The 20,497-nt window shown below is 34.0% G+C and overlaps 1 protein-coding gene across 1 annotated transcript; it reads right to left on the bottom strand.

Moving 5' to 3' along the window:
• Nucleotides 1-778: 778 nt before the first annotated feature.
• On the bottom strand, nt 779-20,126 carry LOC140169238 (sodium-coupled monocarboxylate transporter 1-like). The gene is made up of 16 exons (XM_072192494.1): nt 19,922-20,126; nt 19,404-19,537; nt 18,687-18,752; nt 17,962-18,013; nt 16,522-16,589; nt 15,949-16,103; nt 15,199-15,339; nt 13,966-14,089; nt 12,923-13,011; nt 9,996-10,105; nt 9,261-9,328; nt 8,925-9,011; nt 7,354-7,532; nt 6,753-6,856; nt 1,781-1,935; nt 779-1,076 (listed from the first exon to the last, which is right to left on the bottom strand). Exons 1-16 carry the CDS (start codon nt 20,124-20,126, stop codon nt 894-896), a joined length of 1,920 nt encoding a protein of 639 aa, XP_072048595.1. The 3' UTR covers nt 779-893.
• Nucleotides 20,127-20,497: the final 371 nt, after the last annotated feature.

Raw genomic sequence — 20,497 nt, forward strand, 5'->3', positions numbered from 1 at the left:
TTCTTTCCATTCTAGTCACCAAAAAGCCCTTGGGTGTTAGGGTTGGACTATATGTGACGTGTCATGTCAAAATCAGACACTTTTGGGCAGGTTATAAATTTTGAGGTTTTTACATATCTTAAATATAGAGATATTTTGCTCCATAACGTAATTTTCCCCAATGAAATCGGACATTCCTAAGCAAAGATAATGAGTTCGTAAGTTATGGTATTATAAAATTGGAAATTGAGATATCGGCCTTTAAAAATATTATTGACAATGTTGAGAGTAGGAATTACCTTGAAAAATGTCTCAAAAAATACAAGATGTCAGTTATATTCCGGTCTGAAACTATCAGACAATATTTTTAACATTAATAACATCACAAATTCGCAACAAACCCAAATTGTGAAAAAATCACCTTGGGCAGATTTTTGGCTATTTCTCCATTTGCGATCCTGCCCAAAAGTGTCTGCTTTTGACATGACACGTCACATATATCTTTTTATAAAACGTTTCCTCTGTAAAACGTTTTGTGTTTGCTAGGAAGGTATAGGCATGGGGTGTCTGCCACTGAGTAATTTACACCATTGGGCAAAAGTATTATTTGTCATTGATCAGGAAAGTCAAAACTGCAGTCGCTAACTGTCGAAGTTCAAAAATACTCTTTAGTTCATTTAGCTTCCTCAAGACGGTGGCGTCTGTGTACAATACAAAGGCGGTGCATCTGTAGAGCGCGATACTGCACAAGTAATCACGCCCAACAGATACACCGGTTTGATGGTGTGTGTGCCACAGGCGGACTCGACCGTCTCGAGGAAGTCAAAGGGACTATAATTAGTTTGTCTTTTTTCCCACTCAGTAGCTTCTGATAATGGCAAAGTTTGTTCTTATTCTTGTTAGTATATCTTGGACTACAAATGGGTATTTTCTTCCTCAAAGTTCCTCTTGCTATTGTCATAATTTTGATTAAAATCAGTAATCCCTTCATCAAGTCCCTCTTCCAAGTAAGCAGGGTTTTCAATCCCATCTATTCCGTTATCTTCTGATACAAGATGCTCTCCTCTGTCCTTTTTGAATCTTATTGATCTTTGTTTCTGCAATTAAAAATAAAATAGTACATTTTAAAGTAATGTAACAGTTCAGACTTTTTTCCACTAAATGATATTAGTTTTCACTGTGTCAAATATGTTTTTTAGCTTAGACTTATTGAGGTCAAATAAAAAAAAATAACTTTAATTTCAATGCCTAGATTTTAAATGCCTGTGTATTAGGGAATCTGATTCCCTAATTAAATCCCTAGATTCTATTACAAATCTCAATTTTGTTAATATTACAGCACCATATCCTCAAGCCTTAAATAAATGGACTGGAACCAGGAACAAGTTGTTTTTGAACATTGCTCCTGGTTCACTGAGATTTTACAAGAACCAGGAGGAATTTCTGAAGAAACAAGCAATTTTCAAATAGTAAAATCCTTTTTTGCATATACAATACAACATACCATCACTACTGCATCAAGTTCAAAACGAACCAGGAGGAATTTGTTTTAGAAAATTGCTCCTGGTTCATGTGAATTTTACCAGGACCAGGAGCAATTGATGGCTTAACGACCTCAGTCCCGACTGACGGGAGTGACACATATTATGGGTGCTGGAACTAAATAGCAATTTTCTTTTGCAAAATTAAAAGGGAACATATCTAACAGTGAAAATTAGCATTTTGTGCACAAGAAATACAAATCTATTTCTTATGAATGTCACGATATCGTTTTAATTTTTACTAATTGTCATGCACTTACTTTAGATTGAACCCTTTCTCCAAAGAGCATCTCCGTTTCATCATGTTTGACCCCACACCATAGAGCAGCTCTCCAGCTGACTGGTAGACAACACAAGAACATATCAAAGATGGGAGATATAAGACGGGGATCCAATTCTTCTGGGTCTTGAGCACCTGGCAATGATAACAGTGTACTTAGTTGTAATAAATGCTATCTACAGTAGATAGCAGACATCTAAACAATAAATGCTATCTACAGTAGATAGCACACATCAGCTATTCAATAAAATAATGCTATATGGTCAATTCCAGCCAAAGTGGGACAAAATTCTCTCTGGGGGCCATTTTGAAAATGTTTTCCTTTTCAATTCTAGACTTATCAAATGTGACGATCATATCTAGTGAATCATCAGGTGGAAGTGCCATCGGATTGAAAAATAACTTTTCTTGCTAGACCAAATAAAGTGTTAAATGCGCATATGCATGTTACCCACGAATTCAAGCCTTTTTCACCTGTTGTACGCCATAAAGTTTCACTTTCTTTAAGGGATCCAAAATGAGCGTTTATTGTGTTTCGACAGTATTTTTTGTGGGACATGAGAGCACCTCAGACCTATCGAATTGCATTCTGAATACGAATCATGTCTTTCTGATATCAAATAATTTTCAATTTTTAAAAATCACAATATAATACAAATTTTATGACAAATTATAAAAATTTGATATTTTTCAAATTTTTGATATATAACAGTCCTCAAAGTAAATTATATAAATCTAATGATATATTCTTAAAGTGTATGTAGCAGGAGGAAAAGCCGACGGTCAATTGAAAATTTTGACCTTTCATATTGAAGATATGGATTTTTTTCCCAAAAGACCTAATTTTTTTGGGTGTTTTGGGAAAAAAATCCATATCTTCAATACGAAAGGTCAAAATTTTCAATTGATCGTCGGCTTTTCATCCCACCTACATACACTTTAAGTATAAATCATCAGATTTATAAAGTTTACTTCAAGTACTGTTAAATATCAAAAATATCAATTTTTAATGATTTGCCATAAAATGTGTATTAAATTGCGAATTTCAAAAAATCAAAATTATTTGATATCAGAATGACATTCTTCATATTCAGAATGCAATTCGATATGTCTGATGTGCTCTAATGTCCCAAAATAAATACTGTCCAAACGTTCATACCCCAGCCCTTAATATCTTTCAATATTTTATGTGTGACTCATATACACTAGAAATCGGTGAAGACTTTGAACGTAAAATAGAATTTTATTACATATATCTACAAAGAAATATTTTGGTTATTACGAATTTTAATAAAGAACCAGGTCTACAGTTAAGATTGTGTCAATTCTTCGAACTCTTTCCAAAGTGGCTGTCATTTAACATTACTGTATTATTTCGAAAGATTAGAATAAATGCTTCATATAAATATAAAGTTAGATTTTGTATCTCGTCGCAGGATGAGGATCTCGGATGGATTCGTGGGTAACAGCGTCTGGAAAATAGCAATTCCTATTAATTTTTTTAAATAAAATAAAAAATACTTTTCCGTATGTCAATAATTCAGGCTGCAATGGCACTAAACTGAATTTTAATCAAAATACAGACTACATGGAATATTTAGAATGGATCATTATGGCATTTTGGGTATAAAAATTTTGAGAATAATGAAGTTGCCAAATTCAAATAGACAGAGCAAACAGTTTTATATTATTATTTTAGTAAAATCATTCCATATTTTCATGCAGCAATATTCTATTAACTCGTGTTTGACAGTTCCTATGAACTAAAACACTATCAATACATTGTTAACTATAATTTAAGTAGGGATTCGTGGGTAACCAAAATGTTCGTGGGTAACACATATTTGAAGGTATGTATTGGTAATCGGCAAAATAGAAAATATTACAGAAGGTTGGAAACCATCATGCCGTTATTCCTCCATTGTGTTTCAATGATTCCCGTTTCTCTAACCAATTGCATTTACCCAAAAAATGGTAATTTAGGATAATCAATCAAGACTTCATGATACAGCTTCAGTATACCTTCAAGAGGACGCTATTAAACAGGACTGTTTTGGAACCTATTTCGCAGGTTTTCAAAATGTTAAGATGCATAAGGAACATATAATTTACGAGTAAATCCTTGGATTCGTGGGTAACGCCGAATTCGTGGGTAAAGCTATAAGTACTATAGTACCGTTTGGGGTTTGCGTTTCTTAGGTGCATAAACTGTAAGTACTGTAAAATTATAGCATACCCATGGCTTGAATATGTGCTGATTTAAACTTAAAATAAACAATCTCCTTGTTTTTCAAGGTTAGCATCTATTAGGGATTCGTGGGTAACAAAAGTTTAAACCGTCGTAGATTCTTTTTTAAAACGGTGAACGTATTTTTACGACTTACAATTTTAAGCGCTTGTCAAACTAAATTCAGTGTCCAAAGTCATTTAATGTTAATTTAAGTTATGGCAATTATATTTGCTGGACTCGTGGGTAACAGTTGATACGTGGGTAACGTCAAATTTGATTTTATGGAATTTTATGGGTAAAACGTATTTGCATAAAATAATCACTTGGACCTCAGAATAATAGTACGAAACTTCGTTTCATGATATAGTCATTTATGGCATATTCACTTAACATTTTTCAGAACGATCATTTTATTTTTGATACACGGGTAACAAAATTATTAGCCAAATTGACTTAATGGCCTCTAGAGTCCACACACTTTGGTGGAATTCAATCGTTTTACATATGATGAGAGATCATGCAAACGTCTTTCTAACGGTAATAATTTCATTTTGATTGAAGGACATTCATACATACATACATACATTATAAATATTTATATAGCGCTGCTACATTTAGAACGTAGCGCTCAATGACATATATGGTGCTTTATCTTTGAATTCGTGGGTAACGCCAATTCATTTAAGCCATCATAACTTGTCCTCTGGTATGACTGGCTAGTAAAGTTAACATAGAGAGAATTTTGTCCCGCTTTCGCTAGAATTGACCATTATATACAGTGGATAGCAGACATCAGCTATTCCATAAATGCTATCTACAGTAGATAGACATCAGCTATTCGATAAATGCTATCTACACTAGATAGCACAAATCTATTCAATAAATGTTATCTACAGTAGATAATACACATCAATTCAATAAATGCTATCTACTTTTAGATAGCACATATCTAAACAAATGCTATCTACAGTAGATAGCACACATCAGCTATTCAACAAATGCTATCTACAGTGGATAGCAGACATCAGCTATTCAATAAATGCCATCTACAGTAGATAACACACGTCAGCTATTCGATTAATGCTACCTACGGTAGATAGCAGACACCAGAAATTGAATTAAATGATATCTACAGTAGATAGCAGACATTTTTTTAGTAAATGCTATCTACAGTAGATAGCTCACATCAGCTATTCAGTAAATGATATCTACAGTAGATAGCTCACATCAGCTAATCAGTAAATGCTATCTTCAATAAATAGCAGACATTAGCTATCCAATAAATGCTATCTACAGTAGATAGCAGACAGCTATTCGATAAATGCTATCTACAGTAGATAGCACACATCAGCTATTCGATAGATGCTATTTACAGCAGATACCATGCGACATAACGACACATATCCTATGAATGCTTTTTTAATTCTAGTTACAGTAGATAATTTGTTTAATCAGTTTATAGTACTAAAATTTTGAAACACGTTAAAAGTCATTATATCAAAATCCTAGAAAATGACCTTTCAGTGTAAAAACAATCAATTACCTTTTCATCTGAAAATCAATTATGACAAGCTAAGGTAAACAATTAGCGACATGATTTTAATTTGTTATTTATGATCGTAAATCGAACAATAAAAATGCTACTTATTGTGCAGAACATATTATATATATAAATATCATCAATACATACAGGGTGTCCCAGAATGATCTGTACCGGGAAAGATGGAATTTTTTAGGTATGAAGGGCATGTTAAATGTTCATATTGTTTTACATTTTAAGTTTTACATATATTTAGCTTTCTCAGATTTTTTAGATTTTAAAAATTGGACGTTTCTAGTAGAAGTTATAGAAGATTGCGTAAAATGGTGAATTCTAAGTTTTGACAACGCAACCTATTTTGAAAATCTGTAACATTACTAACCGTTCAGCACAAAGTTATTTGGAAAAAGTTATGCAGGTATTTTAGTTGTGCCCTGTTCATATTTCCACTAAATAGCCGATATCTATCTATTATTTATGACGTTACGAAGCAATCATTACATGGAATTAAGGATTTGCGGCCTAATCCCATTCTCTCTTTGGCGGTAGTTTTAGTTATTGTGGTGTGAGGTCCATGTAATTTGAAATGCTTGCAGAGGTCGAACTGGTTGTGGTACAGAAAAGATGGCTCCTCAATTTATTGTGCAGCAGCGTAGATTCCTTTCAAAAACTTACTGGCAAACCGGCAGCTATGTTGAGACGATTTCCGCGAGCACGCGTTCCAGTCAAAGGAGCGATAGTGTATAACGTAAAGAAGTTTGACGAGCACAGAACTGTCAGGAATCGGCAGAGTGAAGCTTCAGGTGCTCGTAAGACTGCAAGAACTAGAGCGAAGATTGCAGCTGTCTGGCAAGCTTTAAGGCCCAACCCCAACAGTAGTTGTCGTCGAAATGCTGTGCCAAACATCCCACGTTCTTTATTTAATCGTATCGTGCCATTTTCAAGGGTATGCGAGTCGTTTGCGCTGAAAATGAAAAGCAGTTTTTCATTGATTTTACATTATTGCATGCCACGCCAAAACAAATAAAGGTAGCGTGCTGAAATTCACAGAATAAGTAGGAGACATGTCCAGCATTATAATGCATGTATCAAAAATAGATACACTGCCCGTCTTCTATTTTTAGTTATTTTTGCAAACACGGTACAAATCATTCTGGGACACCCTGTAGATGATGCACCGACCTGTTAAGAAACTTGTAAATAATCCTACTATAAAAACGGTTGCTATAGCAACGCCACTATACCATAGATAACTCATGCCATACCACCAATCCTCCAATCCAGATCTAATTGAAGTAAAGATAAAACAATTATAACAACTGGTGTAAGGAACATGTCCAGAAACGTTCTACATTAGTTTCATGCTAAAAATAGTAAGTCCAGTATTTTGATTTAATTCCAAACTTCAACAGTAAGGAGTGTTAGGAGAAAGATAAATAATAATAATAAAAAAATGAAATGAAATATGAAAGTTTTAAGACATATATCCCTGGGAATAACAAACCATTATTAACAGATGAGATGCAAGGTGTAAGATGTGACAAAATCTTATACGGAGTGAAATTGTGCATCCCTAAAAGATTTAAAAGCTAAATCTTATACGGAGTGAATGTATGTATGCATGCATCCCTAATTTTTTAAGAATCCATTTATTTCATAACAACTTGTTATATTAAAAAGATGTGGGAGTGAATTGATGGAGAGGGACGGGGCGGGCAAATATACAAAAATGTGCCAATCTTTTGCCTCCAATTTGGAAATTTAGTCCCCCGCCACTACTTACGGCATGACAGGTTCCATTGTTGTAACTGCTAGTGTTGTAATTGGTGTCATAGTAGTGATATCGGCTGTACAATTATCCGTTGAGAGAGGTAAACGTGGTGTATCTGGAGGATTAACTAATGCCCCAATACCTACCCAGAACGAAACGCCTAGGCCGCTTAACAGTCCAATAGCAGCACCCTTAAACAACAATAAGAGACACAAGCATAATAAGAAAGTTTGTGCAGAGTATGCATACCTTTATTTAGGATTAGGTTAGGATTTAGAGTTAGGGTTAGGATTTGTTTCGTGCTTTCTTACACATACCTTTATTTAGGATTAGGGTTAGGATTTAGAGTTAGGGTTAAGATTTAGAGTTAGGGTTAGGATTTGTTTCGTGCTTTCTTACACATACCTTTATTTAGGATTAGGGTTAGGATTTAGAGTTAGGGTTAGGATTTAGAGTTAGGGTTAGGATTTGTTTCGTGCTTTCTTACACATACCTTTATTTAGGATTAGGGTTAGGATTTAGAGTTAGGGTTAGAATTTAGAGTTAGGGTTAGGATTTGTTTCGTGCTTTCTTACACATACCTTTATTTAGGATTAGGGTTAGGATTTAGAGTTAGGGTTAGGATTAGGGTTAGGATTTGTTTCGTGCTTTCTTACACGAACGATATACCTTTATATCTGGGGTAGTCATGTAAAATGGTTAGCAATGAGAACCCACGTCATTTTCGTTCCCGTTTCGAGATCAAGAACGTTTTTAGCCATTGAACCCATTGTCGCTCAATGATAAATGTGTAGGCCTGATTGGAATGATTCTTTACGTATTATCAAGATATATCAAATAATTGGGTAATATACCTTACCTTCCTTGATTAAATTAATCAAGACTGTAGTAGTCCATTAATCAAACATTCTATGCAAGTCCAATATTGCAACACTTACTGTATGAGACGCTTCAAGAGCTAAGCACCTTTGTTTCCAATGGACATTTCATTGTGAAATTTCATTGTACAAGGAATACATTTAAAAAAAATCCACATAGCCCCCTCATGAAAAGTATTTAATTATCTTTGTAATCACTCAAAAAGCATTTTGTGTGAATTTTACGTCCGAACTAGGTGCTATTAAATTTTTATGAGCCTTTTTATTTTACATGTAAAGTCTATGGGGGTGACGATTAGATATGGACGGCAATATTGAAAACCCCTCATTTTGGGCCATTTTAGACACTAAAATGCCCATAAAAAGGAATAGCACTTAGTTCGGATGTAAAATTCACACACAATGCTACCTGAGTGAGCACAAACATAATTCAATACATTTCATTCGGAGGCTATAGCAAAAACAAAAAATGTCCTATACCTTAATGGTTATGGAACAAAGGTGTAAGGTCAGCTGCTCTTTTCATCAGCCAGATGATGCGCTAGTCTACTTGAGTTGTTGCTAGTTGACACTAAGTTCTTGTTGGTATTGCATCACGTGACTGATGAAAAGAGCAGACCTTCTGAAACGTCCCATATAGTAAGTGTTTCAATTGGACTTGTATAGAAGAAATATTTGATTAACATGATTAATGGAATTCCTTACCTTTGAGTTTACCCAAGGAAAAAACATAGCAAGAGAAAAAAGACCAAGAAGTGGCCCTCCTACCATACCAAATATGGCAAAGGCAGCCTGAAAAACAAATAAAACGATGTTGGAACATTCAACATACATATGTTTAAGGGTTCTAAGTATGGTTTAAGGTTAGCGTTGACAAATGTAGGCCTAAATGGTTAAAGTTATAGTTTTAATGTGGATCCATGGAACCGCTGTAAGCTTTAAGATATTTTTCCCCTGTGCGGCCTATCTTTTTTTTATAACCAACTTGATCTTTTTTATAACCAAATTGTGAAATCGGACATGAATTCATTTAACCCTTACCGAAAGAACACTTCCCAGGGAAGAGGCTACATATGACATACCAATGCAGAACAAACCATACCCAAAAACTGTAGAAAAATATCGACGTATGTTACTGTTATACGTAATTTTTCAAATTAGGAATATGTCACTGACAAGACGTGTCACGTGCATGTCACGTGAAACAATAGTTGATTAGATTTTCATTCATTCATTTCATTCATTCATATTTTATTTCCAAAAACAATCAAAAACAAGATACATATGGAGGAAAAGGCTGGAAGACCAAAAAGGCCTGAAAGTAGGCCTTTCCCTAAAATCAAATGAAATTAACAAAACAAATACCAACATTATAAAACATAACCAAATGGCAAGACAAGGGGGGAAGTGCTCGCGGTCCTCGTGCTCGTGGGATCACATCACATAGGACGTCAAACGTTCACGTAACACGTCAATGTACCAAACTCTAATCTTATCTAATTTTACCACTCGTAAACATGCACGGATTACTGAGTTTAGAAAATAATCCTTAGCCTTTTCGTAAAAGTCCGAAATCTTTCATTTGAATACTTGGCGAATTTCACTCAAAATGCGCGTCGCTGTAGACGTAGGTCTACTTTCTTCACAGGGCTATGCTACGATGCAGTACGTGTAAATAGTAGCAAAAGTTCATATTCATTATACGGTAATTATTAAAAGCAGGCCCTATTTGTATAAAACATAAAATGAGTAGGCCTACTGAAAGTATGAACCAACCTAATCCTTTAACGATGAATGTATAGGCTTTCTCATTAGGGTTGAATTTAGGTTTGATGATGTCTTCTGCCACGACGGCCGCTAAAGCGTTGAGTCCTGACGATACTGTGCTGAAAATATGCATAATAACAACAACATGATTATACTGCGTCCAGGAAAGAATACCTGTACGTGTTATCTACTGAAAATAGCATTTGTTACATTAAGTCATGTATGTTATCTACTGCAGATAGTATTTATTGCATTAATTCATATATGTTATCTTCTGTAGATAGCATTTGCTGCATGAATTCATGTATGTTATCTTCTGTAGATAGTATTTTTTGCATTAAGTCATGTATTTTATCTTCTGTAGATAGCATTTGTTGTATTAAGTCATGTATTTTATCTTCTGTAGATAGCATTTGTTGCACTCAGTTATGTATGTTATCTTCTGTAGATAGCATTTGTTGCATTAAGTTATGTATGTTATCTTCTGTAGATAGCATTTGTTGCATTAAGTCATGTATTTTATCTTCTGTAGATAGCATTTGTTGCACTCAGTTATGTATGTTATCTTAGATAGCATTTGTTGCATTCAGTCATGTATGTTATCTTCTGTAGATAGCATTTGTTGCATTAAGTCATGTATGTTATCTTCTGTAGATAGCATTTGCTGCATGAATTCATGTATGTTATCTTCTGTAGATAGCATTTGTTGCACTCAGTTATGTATTTTATCTTCTGTAGATAGCATTTGTTGCATTAAGTCATGTATATCTTCTGTAGATATCATTTGTTGCATTAAGTCATATATGTTATCTTCTGTAGATAGCATTTGCTGCATGAATTCATGTCTGTTATCTTCTGTAGATAGCATTTGTTGCACTCAGTTATGTATTTTATCTTCTGTAGATAGCATTTGTTGCATTAAGTCATGTATGTTATCTTCTGTAGATAGCATTTGTTGCATTAAGTCATGTATTTTATCTTCTGTAGATAGCATTTGCTGCATGAATTGATGTCTGTTATCTTCTGTAGATAGCATTTGTTGCACTCAGTTATGTATTTTATCTTCTGTAGATAGCATTTGTTGCATTAAGTCATGTATTTTATCTTCTGTAGATAGCATTTGTTGCATTAAGTCATGTATGTTATCTTCTGTAGATAGCATTTGTTGTATTAAGTCATGTATGTTATATTCTGTAGATAATAGCATTTGTTGCATTAAGTCATGTATTTTATCTTCTGTAGATAGCATTTGTTGCATTAAGTCATGTATGTTATCTTCTGTAGATAGCATTTGTTGCATTAAGTCATGTATTTTATCTTCTGTAGATAGCATTTGCTGCATGAATTCATGTCTGTTATCTTCTGTAGATAGCATTTGTTGCACTCAGTTATGTATTTTATCTTCTGTAGATAGCATTTGTTGCATTAAGTCATGTATTTTATCTTCTGTAGATAGCATTTGTTGCATTAAGTCATGTACGTTATCTTCTGTAGATAGCATTTGTTGCATTAAGTCATGTACGTTATCTTCTGTAGATAGCATTTGTAGCATTAAGTCATGTATTTTATCTTCTGTAGATAGCATTTGTTGCATTAAGTCATGTATGTTATCTACTGTAGATAGCATTGTTGCATTAAGTCATGTATGCTATCTACTGTAGATAGCATTTGTTGCATTAAGTCATGTATGTTATCTTCTGTAGATAGCATTAAGTCATGTATTTTATCTTCTGTAGATAGCATTTGTTGCATTAAGTCATGTATATTATCTACTGTAGATAACATTTGTTGCATTGACTCATGTATGTTATCTACTGTAGATAGCATTTTTTGCATTGACTCATGTATGCTATCTACTGTAGATAGCATTTGTTGCATTGACTCATGTATGTTATCTACTGTAAATAGCATTTTTTGCATTGACTCATGTATGCTATCTACTGTAGATAGCATTTGTTGCATTGACTCATGTATGTTATCTACTGTAAATAGCATTTTTTGCATTGACTCATGTATGCTATCTACTGTAGATAGCATTTGTTGCATTGACACATGTATGTTATCTACTGTAAATAACAGTTGTTGCATTGACTCATGTATACTATATTTTGCGTAATTCGCAAATTCAATGTCTGAGTCTACTGAAATGTTAGAAATAGACTTTTTCCGTGGATATCTATTGAACCATACCCCCAAAAGCTGACGTTAAAATCACGAAAATACCCACTAAAATTGACTTTAAATCTATTTTAGATATCATTGGTTTCAATAAACGTATGCAAGGTCTTTACCGTAGATATCAGTTGTTCCGCATTAAATTCATGCATGCTACATTAGTTTTTGTTGTAATTAACCTTTTAGAAGAATTACAGATATAATAGGACGGCCGGCGCTGTTCAGTTTGGGTAAAGCCTTTTGAATTTCAAAAAGGCTAATACTCGTACATGGAATGTTTGTATCATCTGATATCTGAGTTAAAGCCATATTATAACATTTGCTGTTGAGGACGCCCTCACTGATTTTTTAAAATTCATTTTTTTACACAATTATATTGTACTTTATTAAACCAATATACCCTGCAAAAATCAAGACTCTAGGTGCTGTAGTTTTGTCAAAATCCGATATTTTGAATAAAGCGCCGGAACCGGCGTCTTATTATTACGATGGAATTATTAGTCGAACGCATACACGATGTTCATAACACACAGTGCGGGACGGTGATCTACACAACAAAGGGTCGTACCATAACATGACCGAAGGAGTGGTACGTATTGGCGACATACGCGCTGGTAGTAAATTCCAATTTTCTTTGCTTTGACGTAGTTGTTCGGCTCAAAAATAAAAGGGGATATATCTGACAGTAAAAACTAACATTTTATGTCAAAGAAATGCTAATCTATTTTGTATGATAATGTTATAATATTGCTTTAATTTACCTCAAAGCTCCGCTAAATAAAGCAGCTACAAACACACCAGGTAGACCAGGATATGATCCCAAGATATCCATAACCAAATACGGCAATAACTAAAATGTTAATCAAAACAATCATTTCTTAACACTGAGATATGAGTTTGGAAATAATTACATCGAATTTTAATTATGAGAATCTGCTCCAGATCAGGTGCAGTGAATGGTTTTCAAAGCAAAATAAACACGTCAGAACAAACATACCGAATTAAAGTGAAGTTATATGCCCAGCAAACACAAAAACGTTTTAAAAACGTTTTAAATAAGTCATATTTTGGCTTTTGGTTTAAATAAAAACCTTTTAATAACATTAAAATGTCGGGTTATATAAAGGTCATGATAACGTTTTAAAACGTTTTGTATGAAAACACACTACAACAATATTTTTAAAGGTTTTCAAAAATGTTATTTTAAACTATTTTTGCAAACATTTTGGCCAAATATTTTGTCAATACTTAAATAACATTATGTTAAAATATTTGAACCCAGCAAACACAGAAATGTTTTTAAAATGTTCTTTTCAAAACCTTTTAATAACATTTAAATGTCGGGTTATATAAAGGTCATGAAAACGTTTTTAAAACGTTATTGCAAATATTTTGGGCAAACATTTTTCACAAAATATTTTTTCAACCCCAAACTAACATTATGTTTAGAATGTTTTGTATCAAGTTTTCAAGAATGTTTTTGGAATGTTATTAGAACGTTTTTATACCCTTTATATAACCCGACATTTAAACGTTTTCTGTAAAACATTTTTGTTTGCTGAGCAGTTGATTATCAAAAAATGTTTTTTAAGGTAAAGAAAACGTTTTATACTCTTAATATACCCTTTATATAACCCGACATTTAAACGTTTTCTGACAACCTTTTATAACCTTTTGCGAATGATGTCGAAAACGTTTTGTGTTTGCTGGGTGTGACTATTATTTATAGGATTTATCACTCAAGCACACCCACAGATCCCTACACCTCTTCCCCTAGCACCCCTCAACAAATATACCAACACACCTCATCTGTAGAATGGAGTTTCCCAGTCGGATCACACCCTTTGTAATTAGCATACATGACTAACCCACAGAGACACGCACCAGACAGGATTAAACAGAGACCACATGCGTTGAACAGCAAAGCACTGAAATTCAAAGAAAAATATGAATTGTTTAAAATATTGTAACCGTTGGGAAACTTCCTCATTTGCAAGCAACTCATTTTGCCCAGTAAATCAGACTTTTAAACAAAATAATCCTAACAATGTTTTAACTGAAAAGGACGGTAATAACTCATTGAACCATATGGATGGTCAGTATGCTTCCAGCGGGACACCTGTAACCAACAGTCAACATTTGACTACTAATTGCCTCAGGCGACGGTCACTTTCTGGAAAGCTGGACTGAACGATTACCCATCGTGGATCCACGGTTGTTTGATGGGATCATTTATTAGTTTTTCAAACAAAACATCATGTACAACCAAATTTTAGGCTTAAACAGCTAAATGTGATATTATGCTAATGTATACAGATGCTTTTGAGTCATTCTTAACTTTAATTTCCTCTCTTATACAAAATTATTCACTTTTATAGCATTTTTTATAGCTTTTTCGGACATAAAATGTATCTATTAATGACAAAATTGGTGGCGCTATTTAGTTACTGGAAATTACACTTTCAAGCTTTTAATACAAATAACTCCTTTTATTGTTTGATAAAATATGTTCATAAAATTTTCTTGTTGCTTGTTTCACCTATTCCAGCTGTTTTAATGGCAGTATTAATCACCTACCCCCTGCAAATAAAGAAATATGATTTAGAATAAATAGCGCCATCTATAGTTTGCATTTAGTTAGTATGAAGCTAATTCTATATACATCAAACAAGCATGGATCACTGCCATTGGTTGTTTGGCAAATTGGAAAACTGGTAATTTAAGGGACAAGGAAAGAATAGAGAAGAATTTTGAAAATTTAGAAGGCCATGTAGCGTTATGGTGAAAAAGGAATAAACCATTGTTAAATTTAATTTATACACACATATAAGACATAACTGACGGAAGTTGATGTCAAAGGACCGACAGACAAATCGGCATGTCTCGTAGGTTTTGGTTTGTACTTTGATGTCAGTTCTGATGTGTACCCAAGTATCATCAATAAAAAATTGATCGCCGCTATATATTTATGATTAGCGTGCATCAAATTGTCCCACGTGCCACCAAACCATGAAAATGCAACGTCCTTCGGCCTTACCCCCGTGCCTGGTTGATTGTTCTGCAGCTAATATAACGTTGGACCTGGGATTGGTTGACACCGTATACTGCCGTCCACATAAGAGTACCGCCAATGGTGATAGACCAAAATGTATGACGAACACGAGGATCCATCTCAAAACTGCAAGTAATATTTATATTTGCAATTAAAATGTTTATTACAAATACTGTTTTGAATACTACAGGCGAATAAATCAGTGGATGTGTTCCTACTGACTAAATATGATCGAGTTTAGAATTTGTATAGGCATACATTTAAATTATTTTAAATTATTTTAATTTGCGAGTGCGAAATCGTACGCGATTAAGGTTAGGTGTTCTGTTCATGTAAGCCTATATGAAAGCATCCAAATTATGGTAGATTGCGATTTATTGCTCCTGCAACTCCCGCAAACCGCCACTGTTATTGGAAATCAGTCGTAATTATTTTTTATGGAACATCAATGCGATCGTCACTTAAAAGTGGTGTTCGCGTTGATATTTCCGTTGGCGTACAAAACGCAATGTCCTAAATATATTTGAAACGAAAAGACAACACTAGAAGCGATAAAAGGTCTGGTTTCTACACTGTAAAAAATAGTTTACTCAAAACTGAGTAAAAAGGTCACAGCTCAACAATTGAGTAAAAAATTACTCAACATTGAGCTCATATAGGTCACAACTCAACAAATGAGTAAAAAATTACTCAATGTTGAGTAGTTTTTTTACAGTGTAAGGACCATTTTCTTACTGCATAAAGTCAATCCGTCCTCCGTCTTGTGATATCCTCCAGACTTCTCCAAGTCCCCCTACGTCAATAGATCCTTTGACAATAACCATAGTGAAACCGACTAACATGACACACACTTGGAATACGTCGGTCCAAATTACGGCTTTGATCCCTCCCTGTAACCAAAGGAAATTAGATGGAATATCTTTAAAACACACTGTTCTTGTATTTCTAAGATCTATGCGAGATTTATTGAATAGAATAATTGGGAGCCGCTTTCCATTTTACTTCCAAAAGTTAAGAAATATAATTCTTGGTAATTAATGTTTGTTTTTTGATCGGTGTAAAATTGTTATTGAAATATAATGTCGAAACTCTCCACCCATTGAGTACCATCATCTATTTATTTCATAAATAAAGTAAAACAAGTTAGCTTTCTTTCTTTCTTTCTTTCTTTCTTTCTTTCTTTCTTTCTTTCTTTCTTTCTTTCTTTCTTTCTTTCTTTTTTTCTTTTTTTTTTTCTTTCTTTCTTTCTTTTTTTTTTTTTTTTTTTTTTTTTTTTTTTTTTTTTTTGCGGATTGATTTCCTACTTACAATAGTGCAATAGAACGTACAAACTAGACCACACGCCCAGACGGAACCCCACAATGTGAATCCAGTCACTGAAATACAAAAAAAATGTCTTTAGTGGGGATATAGTTTCGTCGGTACAAAATCTTCTGCTTAAATGGTTTATGAATACAATGTAATACAATACAATATGATACAATACCATACAATATGATACAATACCATACAATATGATACAATACCATACAATATGGTACAATACCATACAATATGATACAATACCATACAATATGATACAATACCATACAATATGACACAATACCATACAATATGATACAATACCATACAATATGATACAATACCATACAATATGACACAATACCATACAATATGATACAATACCATACAATATGATACAATACCATACAATATGATACAATACCATACAATATGATACAATACCATACAATATGATACAATACCATACAATATGATACAATACCATACAATATGATACAATACCATACAATATGATACAATACCATACAATATGACACAATACCATACAATATGACACAATACCATACAATATGACACAATACCATACAATATGACACAATACCATACAATATGACACAATACCATACAATATGACACAATACCATACAATATGACACAATACCATACAATATGACACAATACCATACAATATGATACAATACCATACAATATGACACAATACCATACAATATGACACAATACCATACAATATGACACAATACCATACAATATGACACAATACCATACAATATGACACAATACCATACAATATGACACAATACCATACAATACGATACAATACCATACAATACGATACAATACCATACAATACGATACAATACCATACAATACGATACAATACCATACAATATGATACAATACCATACAATATGATACAATACCATACAATATGATACAATACCATACAATATGATACAATACAATACAATATGCTACAATACCATACAATATGCTACAATACCATACAATATGCTACAATACCATACAATATGATACAATACCATACAATATGATACAATACCATACAATATGATACAATACCATACAATATGATACAATACCATACAATATGATACAATACCATACAATATGATACAATACCATACAATATGATACAATACCATACAATATGATACAATACCATACAATATGATACAATACCATACAATATGATACAATACCATACAATATGATACAATACCATACAATATGATACAATACCATACAATATGATACAATACCATACAATATGATACAATACCATACAATATGATACAATACCATACAATATGATACAATACCATACAATATGATACAATGCCATACAATATGATAAGATACGAGACAATGCAGCATAATACAAAATGTACACATAATCCTTACCGTGATTCAAAGCTAAAGCTGGTGCATAAATTGCGATTCCAAGATATAGTATCTGCAAAACAACATGACTAATGGTCAAAATTAAGTACGTAACTGGGCAACATATTTTCAGGAATTCCAATATAAATATTGGCTTTCATTGTCTTGTTTTCTGCATTTGGTCTCGTAGATTAGTGTATCATTCTTTCTTCGTCATCCCTCAAAATAATAGAGCTCTGACCAAATTACTAAATTTACAAACATTACCCTGTTGTTAATCTGGCTTAACGGCGTTACTAAACTTTTGGAATCAATTGGAAACGAATATATAGGTTTCCCATTGTCCAAATTCATGGATGTTTAAATTAACAAAGAAAAAAAATTGTATTGTATTGTATTGCATGGTGTAACGTATTGTATTAAAAATATATTATATCGAATTGAACTGTATTGCATTGTATTGTTTTGTTTAGTATAATGTTATAATGTATGGCATTGTGCTGTATTTATTACGGGTGTATTGTATTGTATTATATTTCATTGTATTGTTTTGTATTGCATTGTATTGCATTGCATTGTATTTCACTGTATTGTATTGTATTGTATTGTATTGTATTGCAATGCATTGTATTGTATTGCATTTTAGAGTGTTTCATGTTTCCAGAGACTTCATTTAGGAAGGATTGCTCATTTCCTTCACATATACTAACTATAGAGTAGAAAGAAACAAAAATGCGTATACTCACCATTTGAAGTTGGAATGTTATCATGCCAAGCCAACGCACCTTTCTATTGAATCGTAACTCTAAATACTAAAATGGTTGAAAATAATAGAGCAATTAAGAACAAAGTGAGGGGAAACAATGGAAACAAGGTAACAATCACTGCCCTTACTATCAGCTACTATGCAAACAGCTCCTGGACGCACCCCTTTACGGACCTGACTGTGTACTACATTCGCAGATGGCCCAAGTGGCGCGCAAATGGCTCAAGTGGCGCGAAGATGGCCCAAGTGGCGCGCAAATGGCCGAAATGGCTCACACTCATAGATGGCCCAAGTGGCGAGCAGATGGCCCAAGTGGCGCACAGATGGCTAAAGTGGCGCGCAGATGGCCCAAAGTGGAGCGAAGTGTTTTTTATTTTATATTTGTCTTAACTTTACAATGTCACGAATCAAATTTTTCAGCCAGTACCCCCCAAGTATAGCCCTTGTAGAGATTGAACCGAGCACGATCCTTCTTTCCAATAATTGAGTTGAATTTAGATAAATGGCGATCATGGGCTATTCCAGTTGAAATCCATACACCTACTTTGGAAGACATGACCTTAATCTTCCATCCAATCATCCCAATTATAATCTACATCTCCTGTGTGGGCGATTAAGGTCATGTCTTCCATTCCATAGGGGTGTATGGATTTCAACTGAAATAGCCCATGATCGCTATTTATTTAAATTCATTTACCTCGTATGCACTTGTTATTTGCAGCTTATAAAACACTGGCATGTATATGACGGCTACAGCGAGACTAACTAATGCATAGGATATCGCAAACCACCAATACATTGTTCCATATAAATAAACTTCAGCTGGAGCACCTGAAAATTAAAAAACAGTATAGTGAGTTTTTTAATAACACACAAAAACACACGGTCTCAGCACGTTTTACACAACGTGACGCGTCAGGTAACCCAATTAGGAATCGTAATCACAGAATTCAAGTCTACCTGTTTAGGTTAGTGTACATACTACACCCATGGGTGTCGCCAAAGGGGTATGGGGCAAATGCAGAGTCAGAACTCTTGCCCTCCCCCCAGTAAAAACCTAAAATTACGAAAATGTCCACTTTTTGCGGTAATTTGCGCAAAATGTGTTGATATTGACCCCCACAAATTCGCTTAGCCACCCAATGCTTCCTCCCCCTAATTTTGGTGCCGCCATTGACTACATCAAACCCATAAAAAACCTCCACTTTGTCTTACCTAAAACTGTTATAGCTGACATAAAGCTAGCAACCAGCGACATACCAACGGGAATCGCACCCATGCTCCGATTCGCTACTAAGTATTCCTTTGTGGTTTTCTGCTTACCACCAAAGAAGGCATGGAAGATACCGATGCCTGCAGATATGGAAAGCATAAGAGCGAAAACAGCATAATCCCAACCACTAAATTCTCCTTGAGCCATTTTCAAATCATTTAGTCCGTTCAGAAACACACTGAAATTCTGATGTTACAATACAGTACGCTGATTGCCCGATTATATAACAATTTACGTTTGTCACTCCAAACCCTGTTGTTCTGAAGAATGTCTTCCTGTGAAGCGCGTGATTTTTAGCAGTATTCCATTTGGTTGACGAAATAACAAAGTTAGCTAATATAAAGTTACCCCTGTTGAATGTCTGATCGTTTCTTCATTTATCAGGTCATGAGCCCAGTGTGATGCGCTACATAGACAAACAATAGTCGTTGTAATTGAATATCTAATATATTACAAGTCAGTGTCACTTTTGCCGAAGGCTTGATAACTTGACTAGTCCAGTAGCGTACTCCCGAGGC

The sequence above is a fragment of the Amphiura filiformis genome, chromosome 14, assembly GCF_039555335.1.
Source record: "Amphiura filiformis chromosome 14, Afil_fr2py, whole genome shotgun sequence".
In the NCBI taxonomy this organism is placed as follows: Eukaryota; Metazoa; Echinodermata; class Ophiuroidea; order Amphilepidida; family Amphiuridae; genus Amphiura; species Amphiura filiformis.

Bases quoted from the DNA above. Each gene is read 5' to 3' on its own strand.
- LOC140169238 (XM_072192494.1), bottom strand. From the start codon at position 20,126: ATGGCTCAAGGAGAATTTAGTGGTTGGGATTATGCTGTTTTCGCTCTT. The intron at 19,538-19,921 runs GTAAGACAAAGT...TTTAATTTTCAG, and splicing joins GTCAGCTATAACAGTTTTAG to GTGCTCCAGCTGAAGTTTAT. The intron at 16,590-17,961 runs GTAAGGATTATG...TTTGTATTTCAG, and splicing joins AGCTTTAGCTTTGAATCACG to TGACTGGATTCACATTGTGG.